The sequence below is a fragment of the Tamandua tetradactyla genome, chromosome 6 (genome assembly GCF_023851605.1).
Source record: "Tamandua tetradactyla isolate mTamTet1 chromosome 6, mTamTet1.pri, whole genome shotgun sequence".
NCBI lineage: Eukaryota > Metazoa > Chordata > Mammalia > Pilosa > Myrmecophagidae > Tamandua > Tamandua tetradactyla.
In genome coordinates, this window is record NC_135332.1 from 44606587 (window position 1) to 44623070 (window position 16484).

Here is a 16484-nt window from a genome sequence, read left to right on the forward strand (position 1 = left end):
TTGTTTGTTCGTTTTTTGGGAAGTGCACAGGAGGGTGATGTCTTCTAAACACTAATAACTCACCAGCATTGGCTTTAAGGTCTTCAGGTGTGACCATGACAACAAATCGGATTGCACGCTCATTCCGAAACATCTCATAAGACCACCGACGAATAGACCGCATGCATTTCACTGCTGCAATGCCATTGTTGGCAATAAGAACCTGGGAGATTGAAGGGGTGGAAATTGAAGAAAAGGGTAGAAAAGAAAGGCAATGGTGGAAGAAAAGAGATGAGAGTATTTTTGTAGATCTTTCTCTGAAAAAGCCAGAAATTCAACCAGGAATTCTTATTGCTGATCCAGGTAGTAGGGAACCAGAATCCACATGCTCAGGTGGAAGGTATTTTAAAATGCTAGCTAAGCAAATATATGCCAGCTAAAGCTTACTCCTTTTTAACTTCATTTCCTGAAGGGAAAAAACATCATAATTACTCAAACCATGTGAACTTGTGAGATATTCCACTGTACCTATTACTAGGAAACAGAAGAAGGGAAATAGCACAGATATGATGTACTAACAAATAAGGAATGGGGGAAAACAAATGAGTGTTTTGTCACCTATATTTTCTCTTGTATTAAAATGAGACACATGGCCCTAAAAATGTAAAAAAAAAAAAAAAACACCACAGCACCAATCACCACCTGTCATGGTCAGGTTCACGTGTCAACTAGGCCAGGTGGTGGTGGTGCCTGGTTGTTTGGTCGAGCATGTGCTGGCCTGTCTGTTGCTATGAGGACATTTCATAGACTTAATTCATGACCACTATGGCTGCATCCACAGCTGACTGCATTTACAATCAGCTGAAGGGAATGTCTTCTGCAATGAGTGAAGCTTAATCTAATCACCAGAAGGCTTTTAAGGAGGATTCAGAAGAAACAATCACTCTTCCTGCATTAGTCAGCCAACCTCTCCTGAGAGTTCGTGGAGGACCTTCATTGGAGCTGCCAGCTCATGGCCTACCCTACAGACCTTGGACTCTACATCCCATGGTTATGTGAGACACTTTTATAAATTGTATACTTACAGATATCTCCTGCTGATTCTGTTTCTCTAGAGAACCCTAGCTAGTAAACCATTTTTCTCCAAAATGTTAAACCCCAATACTTCAGAATCATAAACATTCCCTCAAAAAGAGCAGCCATCTCTCTCTCTCAACCAACATGACAAGCAAACTCACTGCCCTTCCCATCTCTATATGGGACACGACTCCCAGGGTTGTGGACCTTCCTAGCAATGTGGGACAGAAATCCTAGAATGAGCTGTGACTCAGCCTCAAGGAATTGAGAAAACCTTCTCGACCAAAAGGGGAAGAGCGAGATGAGACAAAATAAAGTGTCAATGGCTGAGAGATTCCAAACAGAATTGAGGTTATCCTGGAGGTTATTCTTATGCATAATATAGATATCACCTTTTTAGTTAAGGTGTGATGGAGAGGGTGGAGGGAACTGCCTAAAACTGTAAAGCTGTGTTCTAGTAGCCATGTTTCTTGAAGATGATTGTATAATGATATAGCTTTCACAATGTGACTGTGTGATTGTGGAAACCATGTGTCTGATGCTCCTCTTATCTACCTTATCAACAGGCAAGTAAAACATATGGATTAAATATAAATAAATAATGGGGGAACAAATGTTAAAATAAATTAGTTGATTGAAATGCTAGTGATCAATAAAGGGAGGGGTATAGGGTATGTTACGTATGAATTTTTTTTCTGTTTTCTTTTTATTTCTTTTTCTGAATTGATACAAATGTTCTAAGAAATGATCATGATGATGTATATACAACTATATGATGATATTGTGAGTTACTCATTATATATGTAGAATGGAATGATCATATGGTAAGAATGTATTTGTACGTTGGTATGTTTAATTAAAAAAAAATGAGTAGCCATAAGAAAAATAATATAAGAATCAAAGTATCTGAAAACTTCTCTGCAAACAGATCTTTCATTTCTCTACCTGTCTTACAATCATGCCCCTGAGAATAACAAAAGCCAGGAGACACAAAATTTTTCTTTACTGGAAGAGTAACAGATGGACACTGTTGAAGCAATACTTTTAATAACGAGAATATAGATTCCCAACCTTTAATCCTTTCCTCACTGCAAGCTATTTCAACCAAGCCATCCCCTCAGCTCTGACATGGTTTAGGTAAAAGTGTGCACTGGTTTGAAATGATGTATGTACCCTAGAAAAGCCATGTTTTAATCCTAATCCCATTTTGTAAAGGCAGCCATTTCTTCTAATCCCTATTCAGCATTGCATGCTTGAAACTATAAATTAGATCATCCCCTTGGAGATGTGATTTAATCAAGAGTAGTTGTTAAATTGGGTTAGATGGAGGCATTCTCCATCCTTTTGGATGGGTCTTGATTAGTTTCTGAAGTCCTATAAAAGAGGAAACACTTTGGAAAATGAAAGACATTCAGAGAGAGCAGAGCAGAACGACATAGCCACGAGAAGCAGAGAGTCTATCAGCCAACGACCTTTGGAGATGAAGAAGAAAAATGCCTCCCAGGGAGCTTCGTGAAAGGAAGCCAGGAGAGAAAGCTAGCAGATGGCACCGTGTTTGCCACATGCCTTTCCAGATGAGAGAGAAACCCTAACCGTGTTCACCATGTGCCTTTCCAGATGAGAGATAAACTCTGACTGTGTTCACCATGTGCCCTTCCACTTGAGAGAGAAACCCTGAACTTCATCAGCCTTCCCTAACCAAGGTATCTGTCCGTGGATGCCTTAGATTGGACATTTCTATAGACTTGTTTTAATTGAGACATTTTCTCAGCCTTAGAACTGTAAACTAGCAACTTATTAAATTCCCCTTTTTAAACACCATTCTGTTTCTGGCATATTGCATTCCGGCAGCAAGCAAACTAGAACAAAGTAGAAAAGAATTTCTCATAACATTTCAAAATACCTGAAATCTCTTCAAGTATTTCATGTGGTATATTCCCTATAAACATCTCAAATACCTGATAAAAGCCAGTAAGTTACAGTGCATCAAACTGTATAAGTCTTTTGTTCTGAAACCCTCTGCTCTCTTGGTTCTAAATCCAAAGCTGTGATATACAGTATTTTCCCATCACCATTCCACAGCTAATTCATTCCTCATAGCCTCTCAAATCAGTGTTACCCCACCCTGCAAAGCCACAAGATCTTTCCAAAAGAACTTTATGAGTACTGTTCCATTTTAGCTATACCTAAATTATCAGTGATAAATATATACTACTGAAAATAGTGAAGTTATATAAATAGGATGCTGGAGAGGCAGAAAGGATAATTCCACATTAGGAGGAAAAGTCTCAGAAATTACGAGGAAATCTAGATAACAAGGCATTAAATCTCATGCACTTTTGAAAAAATAATTTAGCAATTTACAACTTACCTTCTCAATCACTTTATTTCCTCCAAAACGAGTAACAAATTCTGCTGGAGAAGCCACAGTGAAATCTCGCTGTGAATCTACTTTTTTTCGGTCTCGACCTTGCTTTACTAGGTGCAAGCCAGACATACTGGACCTATAAAAACAGAGAAACCATGGAAGTCCATAGATAGGATTTCTTCACCTCATCTATATCTGCTCTCCACCACCATATTTATAACAACATTATAGCCAACTACACCCTTGTGAAGACTGTAAACCACAGACTTTTTAAATACAAGGGAAAGAAGAAAATGATCCTTGCTTGTAGACATGTAAGAAATTTAAGCAAAAAGTAAGTGTAATAAGTAATTACAATATCAACGTTTAGCAAGATGCCATCACAGAGATAGGTAAAGGGTAGAATTAAATGAAGTAATATAAAAATAGGCTCAGAAAGAATGTTAAAGAAAAAAAACCCAGCAAGGCTGTCTTTGGATCATGCTTCTGATATGCAGATGACTTTCACTTCTCTATCTTTAGTTTCCACCGTTTGTATGAACTCTAAAGCTATATTTTAAACTGCTTACTAAATGGTTTACCTGGGTATCCACAGGTATCTCAAAATGGAACAACTTCAAAGCAAATATTTTAAGTCAGGCTAGTATAGTGTATTTTATTGATTTTAAGATGCCCCCTCCCCTTTTTTTAAATTTAAAAATTTCTGAAATAGGGATACAGCTTATAATTGATAGTGCTTATTTGATAGGCAGTATTTTTATTTTATTTTATTTTTGCTTAGTGGTTCATAAAATAATGGTGCTTCTAACAATTAATGGTGTCTTAGATTAGACAAAATACAGCAGTGGAAACAGCACAGGCCTGGATTCAAATTCCAGACTCTGCCCACTTAATATTTCCAATACTTTGGGCAAATAATTTAACTTTCCTCAGCTTCAGTTTCCTTTTTGTAAAATATACATACTACCCACTGTATGTACCATTTTCCCTCAGCCTCAAGCCCTCCCTTCCTTTTATGATCTGCTCTATTATACTGGGGCTAAGACTTTACAAACTACATTTTTCAGGCTCCTTTGCAGGTCATTCCTGTTCAGTTCTGCCAATGGGAAAAAAGAAAGGTCAGAGAAGGGACTTCCTTTTTGTTTTTTTTAGCTCTTATCAGCATTGCTTCAGCATTGACTGAAAGTTAATTCCATCCTCCAGCTTCTTTCAACATTCCTAAAATAAGCCTTATGAGGTCCATGCCTCAGCCCCTAGTATCCCTCTTCCAAGCTTCTAGGTTCTAGTGACACTACCCTTTCCATTCTATTTTCTCAATCCTTGGGGTGGTAGCTGCTCCCTGCAGTTACTGACTCTGAGTTACCTGAGCAACCCTTTCCTGCTCTTTTATTCTTTTAATTCCCAACCAATCAATTCTTGCTATTGATTGCCTTTTATGATACCTAATGTGCGTTCTCTTTCTCTTACTGACCTTGAATGACAGACTCTTTGAAAGGGTGTTGTGAGAATCAAATAAGATAATGGACATAAGCCACTTTAGAAGCAACTGTCTTCTCCTATTTCCATCTTCTCTCCCTTTCCCCTACAACCTGATTAAAGTCTTCCCACAAAGAAAATACCAGGTCCAGGTGTCTTTAAAAGGCAAGTCCTACCTGAGGGGGAGGAGGAGGAAGAGGCCTCTGTTGTAGGAGCTGCAGCCCACCCCTAGTTCAGAGCCTGAGGCCCCCTGGCGTCACCAAAACAATGACCAACAGCATGCTACCTACTGTGCAGAACCTTCCCTGCCTGCTCTATAGGTGCCTGGCCTACCAGAGTGGAGAGGTTATCTTGGAGTTTATTCTTATGCATTATACAGATATCCCCTTTTTAGTTTAAGGTGTATTGGAAAGGTTAGAGGGAAGTGCCCGAAACTGTAGAGCTGTGTTTCAGTAGCCATATTTCTTCAAGATGAATGTATAATGATATAGCTTTTGCAATGTGACTATGGGATTGTAAAAGCCTTGTGTTTTATCTATGATATTGACAGATGAGTAAAACATGGATTGAAAATAAATAAATAATACTGGGAACAAATGTTAAAATAAATTCAGTAGACTGAAATACTAGTAAGCAACGAAAGGGACTGGTAAAGGGTATAGAAAAAAAAATAGGGGGAACAAAGGTTAAAATCTATTAAGTAGATGGATAAAAAATCTACTGAGTAGATGGAAATACTAGTGGTCAAGAGAGGGAGGGGTAAAGGGTATAGTATGTATGACTTTTTTTTTAAATTTCTTTTTCTGAATTGATGCAAATGTTCTATGAAATGATCATGGCGATAAATATATAACTATGTAATGATATTGTGAGTTACTGATTATATACCAAGAATGGAATGATCATATGGTAAGAATGTTTGTGTTTGTATGTTGTTATGTTTAAAAAAAAAATTAAAAAAAAAAAAACAAAAACTAAAGTTTAGTTTCCTCTCTGTTAAAATAACATGGTTAGTCTGCTCTTGATGTAAAGTTTTTTAAAAAGCTTTTTTCTTAATCATCTGAGTACTCCGTCTTGAAAATTAAAAAAAATTACATCAGAATAAAATCCTTGTTAATATTTAAAAAAAAAGACCATGGTGATGAATATACAACTATGTGATGATATTGTGAGCTACTGATTGATTGTACCCCATGCACAGAATGTTTGTATGTTAAGAATGTTGATGTCTGTATGTTGTTTTGGTTTGATAATAAAAAATAAATTAAAAAAAAAAAGGAGAAGGATGTTCTCCTTCATATAGGTAGAAAATCATCTCCAAGATAAAAGCAAGGTACAGGAAAAGAGGGACAGGGTAAATATATACATGACCAGCTGTAAAAAGACCAAATGTCTCTGGGAACACACACAGAAATTGGTAACCCTAGGTGCACGCCAGAGGTGAACTGGGGGAATGGAAACAAAGCCAAGAGTTCTTCCCCTAAATATCCTTCTACCCTGTTTGAATTTTGAATCAGGGGTATGTTTATTGTTTTATTTTAAATAGATAAACAAGACAGCTAAAAAAAATCTATTGAATAGATGGAAACAGTAGTGCTCAATGAGAGGGAGAGGTAAGGGATATGGAATGTGTGAGTTTTTCTTTTTTATTTCTTTCTCTGGAGTGATGCAAATGTTCTAACAAATGATCATGGGGATGAATATACCACTATGAGATAATAATGTGAGTCACTGATTGTACACCATACACAGAATATTTTGTATGTTAAGAATGTTCATGTTTGCATGTTGTTTTGGTTTGATAATACAAAATAAACTAAATTTTAAAAAAAACAGTATTTGTAAAAGTTCCCCTGGGGGAAATGGCAAGAAAGGGGAAAAATTCAACTTTCCCATTTGGAGAATTCCTGATATTCTCACAAGCAGTGAGGACATCCAAATTAATAGGCCAAGTCCTCAATCTTGGGGTTTGTTCATATGAAATTTATCCCCGCAAAGGATAGGCTAAACCTACTTAAAATTAGGCCTGTGAGTCACCCCCAAAGAACCTCTTTTGTTGCTCAGATGTGGTCTATATTATGGATAAACAAAATGTAGTATATACATACAATGGAATTTTAAGCAGCAATTAGACAAACTGATATCCTAAAACATGGTGACATGGATGAACATCAAGGACATAATCTTAAGAGAAATAAGTTAGAAACAAAAGGACAGATATTGTATGATTCCATTTTTATGACTCTGGTAATGCCTCCAGAGTTTTGGGGCAGCTAGAAGGAAAAATCTGTGATGAGGGAATGGTGGTCCATGACAAAGTCTGTTCTGCAACTGCCTGTTGAAGTATGCCTGTTGAAAATTATTGCTTTTTTCCTTCTCTGTTCATATATATACATATGGTATATATACATACCATATATATATATGGTAAAAAACAAACAAAACTATAGGCAGCTATAGTAATATTACAAAAAATAAATTCCTGAAATAATAAGTTCCTGAAATAAAAAATTTGAAAATGTTTAGTAACATAGGTCACTACTATTGTAAAGTTGATATTTATAAAACCTTCTACTTGATATTTTGAAACATAGAGTTTTGATAGTTAATCAAATGGTATTTAAGACAGTGTGTAATATTTAGAATATAAGAAACTCTGATATCTGTATCTGCACATTTTTTTCTTTCCCTGCTTTAATTTAAATTGGTTTATTAAACATATTGTACAAACAGGCTTTACAGTGATTATTTAGATATTCTATTTAAATATGGCTACGGAGAAACTAAGATATCCATTTTAGGTAGTAAAGATTTTCATATGCCAATTGTACAAATATTTGTTTCTTCATCATTTTCCGGAAACTAGGAAAATGTTCAATAACATAGATCATTACTATAGGAACATAGTTATCTGTGAGGACTTTCTACTTGATATTTTGAGAACATTCACAGTTTTGAACCTGATCAAATGGTATTTAAGTTAGCGTTTACTATTTAGAATTTAAGAAACTCTGTTATCTGAATTTGTAAATTTTTTTCCTTGTTGCCTTAATTTTAAATTGGTTTATGAAACTTGCTGTGGAAACGTAGGTTCTACAATGATTATTTGGATACTTTATTTAACTATGCCTATGGTTAAGCTAACCAAGATATCCAATTTGGTGACTGTAAGTGCAGTTTTGTTTTCTTAAATAGAAATATATATATATTTTTAAATATGGATTTAATTTAAAATACTTCACATTCTAATGTAACCACATTAAAGTATGGGGAGATGGGGTTGGAAATGCATGTATTGGTGAGATGCAGAACAGTATAAAAGTGCTAAATCATCATTATTCAGAGGTGAGTCAATGGCTAATACCGAAAATTTGAAATCAAGAAATATCAGATAAAGCAATTAGTTTGAAATATAGATACTGTGCCAGTTTGAAAGTATTATGTACTCTAGAAAAGCCATGTTTTAATCCTGACCCACTCTTGTGGGAGAAATCATTTCTTCTAATCCTGATTCAATAATGTGGGTTAGACTCTTTTAATTAGAAAATCTCCATGGAGATGGGGCACAACCAATTGTGGGTATTAACCTTTCATGAGGTAGAGATGTGACTCCAACCATTCTAGGTGTGTTGAATAGCTTACTACAATCCTTTAAAAGAGGAAACATTTTGGAGAAACCTCAGAAATGACAGGGTGGACATAAACTTCACAACAGAGCTGACACAGACGGGAACATGTGAAGAACATAGACATGGATGTTTGGAGATGCATGGAACCCAGCAGACGATGCCATGAGATGTTAAGCAAGCCAGAATCTGGAGAAAGCCAAGGGAACATAAGAGATGAAAGCCAGCCCTGTAGAAGTAAAGTAAGGAATTCCCACAGGAACAGAAGCTGAAAGAAAGGGGGTCCAGGAACAAGGACCAGCCTCCTGCACCAACAAGGAGCAGGTTCCAGCCATGTGACTACCCGCTGACAGAGGTGTTCCTGACCCATCCACCTTTCTTGAGTGAAGGTAACCTCTTGTTGGTGCCTTAATTTGGATACTTTAACGTCCTTAGAACTGCAAATTTGTAACTTATTAAATTCCCCTTTACAAAAGCCATTCAGTTTTGGTGTATCACATTTCGGCAGCTTGCAAACTAACATAGATACAAAACAGGGAAAACAGCTAAATGATGTGAAGAGTAAGACTGCAGGGTGGAGAAGAATAGAACAAAGTCAAGTGTTTCCATTTTCTTATCTGACTTTTAAATTATGTTCCCTCATACAGTATATACATATGCTATGCTTGCATGCATAGATGATCAGTAGGGTCCCTTTCAGCTCTAGAAAACCTCTCTCTCACTTTTCTTTATATATATATACAGTTGTATATAACTTTATATATATATAAAGTTATATACAGTTGCTTTTTAATTATTTGACTCAGTAAAATAGCAGCTTGGTTTCACGCAAAAGAGGCAGTGAAAAGGAAAAGGAAATGATGACTATTCTGAAGACAAATTTTGCCAATTCAGTATTTTTTGTTATTTTATTTTCTGTTTTTGCCAATATGCAGTTTAACTTTTAGGTAATTTTGTTCAAAATAAAAACTATAGAGTACAGAGAAGATTCTAAGCATATTGTAATGCAGACAGATATAGACCAGCCTAATGACCAAATTAAAACACCAGAGGAGACACAGATGTTGGAACAACTAATCAAAAATGTACATATAACTCTACTAAATAAAATAAATGTGATGGGTAATGACATAAAGGAAATTGTGCTGGTTTGAAAGGCTGTATGGAACCTAGAAAAGCCATGTTTTAATAAAAATCCCATTTCGTAAAGCCAGAATAATCCCTATTCAATACTGTATTTTTGAATCTGTAATTAGATCATCTCCCTGGAGATGTACCCCAATCAAGAATGGCTGTTAAACTGGATTAGGGGAAACATGTCTCCACCCATTTGGGTAGGTCTTGACTGGTTTACTGGAGTCCTATAAAAGAGGAAACATTTTGGAGAATGAGAGATCTCTGAGAGAGCAGAGAATGACATAGCCACAAGAAGCAGAATCTACCAGCCAGTGAACTGCGGAGATGAAAAAGGAAAATGCCTCTCAGCGAGCTTCATGAAACAGGAAGCCAGGAGAGAAAGCTAACAGATGATGCTGTGTTTGCCATGTGCCCTTCCAGCTGAGGGAGAAACCATGACTGTGTTCACTATGTGCCTTCTCAGATGAGAGAGAAACCCTGAATTTCATCGACCTTCTTGAACCAAGGTGTCTTTCACTGGATGCCTTTGATGGGACATTTCTATACACTTGTTTTAATTGGGACATTTTCTCGGCCTCAGAACTGTAAACTAGCAACTTTTGAATTCCCCTTTTTAAAAGCCATTCTGTTTCTGGTATATTGCATTCCGAAAGCTAGCAAACTAGATCAGAAATCAAGAACACACTAGAAGAGCAAAAAGGAATCTGAAAGAATAAATAGAAAAATAGTAGATATCACAGAGATAGAGGATGCTGTAGACCAAATAAAATAGATACTAGAGACATACAACAGCAGATTTGAAGAGGCAGAAGAAAGAATAAGCGAATTAGAGGACAGGACAACTGATTTTGAACACTCAAAACAGTAAATGGCAAAAAAAGATGGAAAAATTTGAATTGGATCTCAGGGAAATGATAGACAAAACAAGGTGCGCAAATATAAGAATCACTGGTGTCCCAGAAAGAGAAGAGTAAAGGGCTAGGAAGATTAGCTGAAGATATAATTGGGGAAAACTTCCCAACCCTTATAAAGGACATAAATATGGAAGTCAAAGATGCCCAACAAACTCCAAACAGAATAAATCCAAATAGGCCTTCCCCAAGAAACATACTAATCAGTCAGCCAAATGTTGAAGAGAAGCAGAAAAACCTGAAGGTGGCAAGAGAAAATGAATCTACTACATACAAGGGTAACCACATATGACTGAGTTCAGACCACTCAGCTGTCACTATGGAGGTGAGAAGGCAGTGGTATAATTCATTTAAGATTCTGAAAGAGAAAGACTTCTAACCAAGAAATCTGGACCCAGACAAATTGTCCTTTGAAATAGAGGGATAGTAAAAATTTCACAGACAAACAAATTCTGAAAGAATCTGTCAACAAGAGACCAGTCCTACAAGAAATACTAAAAGGAGTCCTGCAGGTTGAAAAAAAAAAAGACAGAAGAGGGAGGTCTGGAGGAGGGCACAGAATTGAAGAGTACCAGTAAGTGTAACTTAAAGAATAAAAAGAGAAAGAGGGAAAAGAATATTTAGATATGACAAATAAAACCCAAAAGATAGGATGGTAGACTCAAGAAATGCCTTTTCAAGGATTACATGCACTTATGTAACTTTCCAGAAACCTACAACCTCCAGATGGGTCCCTGGACCAGATAAGTCCTAAAACCTAGAAGGCCCACCCTCTCCAGAACATCAGATAGTTCCATCTTCCTACCCATATTAGTGACAGAACCTTTCAACATGAAAGGATTAGAACAGCCATAGCCCAAATACCCCTACAGAGAGGAAAAGAAAGACCAAAGCTGATGGTAGATTTATATAGAGAAGATAGGATTTAACAAATGAATATGAATGCTGAATCATTGAACTGCCATTTCTTTTAGTCTCTTAGAGCAGCTAGAAGTAAAAATCTAAAATTGTGGAACTGTAACCCATTTTAATCTCTGAAATATATTCTACAACAAATTGTAGTACTGTGCTTTGAAATTTATTGCTTTTCATATATACGTTATTTTTCACAAAAAAGAAAGAAAAGAAGTCAATTATGGTGATAAAAATATATCTAAGCTTTCTAGCCTCCTATATTCTGGGGCAGCTAGAAGGAAAAATCTGAGAGGACCGTATGGTAGCCCATGACAAACTCTGGGACGTGTCCTGTAACTTCTTGTTGGAGAGTGCTTTCAAACCTATTCCTTTTTTATTTCTTTGCATTGTATATATGTTATACTACACAACACAAAAGTTAAAAAAAAAAAAAAGAAATGCCTTTTCAGAAATAACTTTGAATGTTAACAGATTAAACATACCAACTGAAAGATACAGACTGACAGAATAGATTAAGAAATATAATCCAGCTATAGGCTGTTTACAAAAAACTCATCTTAGACATTAGGATACAAACAGATTGAAAATGAAAGGATGGAAAAAGATGGTCCATGCAGTTGCAACCAAAAGAAAGCAGGAGTAGCTATACTAATATCAGACAAAAAGACTTTAAATGTAAAAACACCGTAGGAGACAAAGAAGGACACTATATATTAATAAAGGGGACAATGCACCAAGAAGAAATAACAACCATAAGTGTTTATACTCCTAATCAAGGAGCTCCAAAGTACATGAGACAGACATTGGCAAAACTGAAGGGAGTGATAAACGTTTCAACAATAATAGTAGACTTCAATACACCACTCTCCTCTATAGATAGAACAACCTGACAGAAGATCAACAAGGAAACAGAGAAGCTAAACAACTTGATAAATGAATTAGACCTAACAGACATATACAGGTCATTACACCCGAAAATACCAGGATATACATTCTTCTCTAGTGCTCATGGAACATTCTCCAGGATATATCATATGCTGGGGCACAAAACAGGTCTTTATAAATTTTAAAACGCTGAAATTATTCAAAGTACGTTCTCTGATCACAATGGAATGAAGCTGGATATCAATAACCAGCAAAGAAGGAGAACTTTCACAAATATATGGAGATTAAATAATACACTCTTAAACAACCAGTGGGTCAAAGAAGAACTTGCTTGATATCAGTAGCTATCTGCAGACAAATGAAAATGAGAATACAACATATCAGAACTTACAGGACGCGGCAAAGACTGTGCTGAGAGGGAAAAAAACAAGACAAAACAAAAAAAAAAACTTAGACTACAAAAACAAACGAACAAACAAAAAAGACAATGGAGGGACCTTTAATGACCATTATCAAGCAAACCATTCGCCTTTTTATTTTCAATCAAGTAGTAAAAATAGGAAAACTGAGCTCTACAAAATCCCAGGTCTTTGCTGGGGAGAAAGAGATCCTTAAGAGGCCTCAAGAAGGTCTAATGCATTTCTCTCAGCCTGAGTTCCAATATAGGAAGAATGATTCCAGGGTGAGGGAGCTTGGAATTCTCAACAATCCTTCTGCAGCTGTGGCCTGCAGCAGTCACCTTCCCTAGTTCCAGAGACACCTTCTAAAAATGTTTTCTGCAAAATCACCTTCAAGAGGATATCCTGACCAAAAGCGGGAAAAGAAGTATAATTAATAAAGTATCAGTGGCAGAAAGAGTTCAAATAGAGTCAAGAGGCTACTCTGGAGGTTGCTCTTTTGCAAACTTCAGTTACACATTGCTACTTATCATAACCTGCCAACCCTCAATCAGGTCCAATCAGGACCATTCCAGCCAATTTTGGTACCGGAGAGTGGGATGCTGCTGCAGTTTGCAAATACCAAACATGTTAGAATGGCTTTTTAAATGGATAAGGGGAAGATTCTGGAAGAGTTGCCTGATAGAGAAGACCCAGAATGCTCTGAAGAGAATGTTGGTAGAAACATGGACTCTAAAGATACCTCTGACCAGGCTCTAGACAGAAATGAGGTGTGTGCTATGGCAGAATGGAAGGAAGGTAAGCCTTGTTTTAAAATGCAGATAATCTGGCAAAGTTGACAAATGGCTTTGGCTAGAAGGCTGATTTTAAAAGCCATGAACCTGGATATTTAGCAGAAGAGCTCTCCAAATTAAACGTCAAAGGTGCAGCCTGGTTTCTCCTCACAGCGTATAGTGAAATGAGACAGGAAAGAGATAAGCTGAAAATTGAACTCTTGGGTACAAAGAAACCAGAAATTGAAGTTCTGGAAAATTCTGGGCCTCCACAAAGGGAGATCCCAGAAAATAGTGCCCTGTGTGAGGATTTACCCAAATATAGAACCAGCCAGCCATTTCAGAAAAAGCTAGGATTGGACATGGAGTTATCCAGAAACGATGTGTGGAAATTCCTTATGTCTGATGGGCATGATCCAATGCTACTGCATAGAAAGCTGACGAGAATGCTTTGGGACCTGTATAAACAGTGCCACTGCCAGTCTAGGCTGGGGGATTCAGAGAAGGGACACAATAGAAGAAAAATAACTTCGGAGGCAAAACCATGAAGGCTGAGGTCTGAAGTCAAGAAACCTTGGGCCAGGAGAATGGAACCCCACGTTCTTTCCTCCCCATGGAAATGCATATATGTATCCCATGACTATTCCTCCTTTGTATGTTAGAAGCAAATAACTTGTTTTGAGTTTTTATAGGTCTAGAGACAGGTTAATTTTGCCTTAGAACAGACTACACCTGTAACTAACTTTGATAGGAGTTTGTACGTTTCTAACTTTGTATTTCATGTGTAAGCTACTGAAATGGTTTAAGGATTTGTGATATTGTTATGAAATTAATGTATTTTGTGTATGGGGAAAACAAGTCTTTTTTAGGGTCCAGAGGGTGGAATGTGCTGATTTGAAAGGATGTATGGACCCTAGAAAAGCCGTGCTTTAATCAAAATCCAATTTCATAAAGGCAGAATAATCCCTATTCAATACTGCATGTTTGAATCTGTACTTAGATCATTTCCTGGGATGTGTAACTCAATTAAGAGTGGTTGTTATGATGGATTAGGTGACGACATGTCTATACCCATTTGGGTGGGTCCTGATAAGTTTCTAAAGTCCTATAAAAGAGGAAATATTCTTGAGAATGAAGGAGATTGAGAGAGTGATTCAGAGAAAGCAGAGCAAAATGACATAGCCACAAGAAGCAGAGTCCACCAACCAGCGATCTTTGGAGATGAAAAAGGAAAATGCCTCCCGGGGTGCTCCATGAAAAAGAAGCCAGGAGAAGAAGCTAGCAGATGTCACCATGCTTGCCATGTGCCCTTCCAGATGAGAGAGAAACTGACTGTGTTTGCCATGTGCCTTCCACTTGAGAGAGAAACCCTGAACTTCATTGGCCTTCTTGAACCAAGGTATCTTTACCTGGATGCCTTAGATTGAACATTTCTATAGACTTGCTTAATTGGGTATCTTTTCTCAGCCTTAGAACTGTAAACTATTAACTTATTAAATTCCCCTTTTAAAAAGCCATTCTGTTTTGGGTATACTGCATTCCAGCAGCAAGCAAACTAGAACAAAGTAAAAAAGAATTTCTCATAACATTTCAAAATACCTGAAATCTCTTCAAGTATTTCATGTGGTATATTCCTATAAACAAATCTCTATCTTAAGACATTCAGGTAACTCAACTTGAAATGACTCAATCAGTCCACCAAACACAACCACTAGTCATAATAAAAAATGGAAGTACTCGGTTGTTCTCTGGCCTGTACCACTTTGCATTATCTTTTCACACTATCCCAATGCCTTATAAATTCAAATGTACTTTTTCTTTAAAGAACCAAGTTAATGAATCATTATAGTGATATTTCTTTCAGTCTCCAGTATCTTAGAGCAGGTAGAAGTAAAAACCTAAAATTGTGCAATTGTAACCCATACAAAACTCTGAAATCTGTTCTACAATTGTTGCAATGTGCTTGGAAATTTATTGCTTTTTTATATAATGTTATTTTTCACAAGAAAAGAAAAAAGTCAACTGTGATAAATGCACAGTTATTTGATGATATTGTGAACCACTGATTGTACACTTTTGATGACTACATGGTATTTGAATATGTAAAAACTAAATTAAAAAAACACCAATAAAAATTTATTAATAAAACAACATACAAATACACAAACATTTGTAACATACGAACATACCATACATGGTATAAAGTCAATGGCTCACAATATCATCACATAGTTGTGCATTCATCGCCAGGGTCATTTTTTCTTTTATAGCATTTGCATCATTCCAGAAAAAGAAACAAAAAAGAAAAAAGAGAAAAAGTCATACATTCCATAACCCTCACCCTTCCGTCTCACTGACCACTGTATTTCCACCTACCCAATTTATTTTAACCTTAGTTCCCCTATTATTTGTTTATTTTTTATGCATATGTTTACTCATCTGTCTATACCCTAGTTAAAAAGAGCATCAGATACATGGTTTTCACAATAACATAGCCACATTGTAAAAGCCGTATCATTATACAATCAGCTTCAAGAAACAAGGCTACTGGAACACAGCTCTACAATTTAGGCACTTTCCTCCAGCCACTCCAATATACAACATAAAGCAAAAAGGGGATATCTATATGTATAAGAATAAGCTCCAAGATAACCTCTCAACTGTTTGAAATCTCTCAGCCACTGACAGTTTATTTTGTCTCATTTCTCTCTTTCCCCTTTTAGTTGAGGTTTTCTCAATCCCTTGATGCCAGATCCCATCTCATCCTAGGATTTCTGTCCCACTAAGACAGGGAGGTTTACACTCCTTGGAATCATGTCCCACGTAAAGGGGGAGGGCATGAGTTGACTCATCATGCCGGCTTAGAGAGAGAGGCCACATCCGAGCAAAAAGAGATTCTCTGGGGATGGCTCTTAGGCCTAATTTTAAGGAGGCTTAGT

The 16484-nt window shown here is 36.7% G+C and overlaps 1 protein-coding gene across 17 annotated transcripts in view; it reads right to left on the reverse strand.

Moving 5' to 3' along the window:
• The window catches only part of ACACA (acetyl-CoA carboxylase alpha), a 449622-nt gene that overhangs the window by 228976 nt on the left and 204162 nt on the right, over positions 1 to 16484 (reverse strand). For all 17 annotated transcript variants that reach the window (XM_077165076.1, XM_077165070.1, XM_077165071.1 and 14 more), the window contains 2 exons: positions 3428 to 3560; positions 64 to 202 (listed from right to left, as the gene is read on the reverse strand). In XM_077165076.1, coding sequence (XP_077021191.1) covers positions 64 to 202; positions 3428 to 3560 — 272 coding nt within the window. The remainder of the gene's footprint in view (positions 1 to 63; positions 203 to 3427; positions 3561 to 16484) is intronic.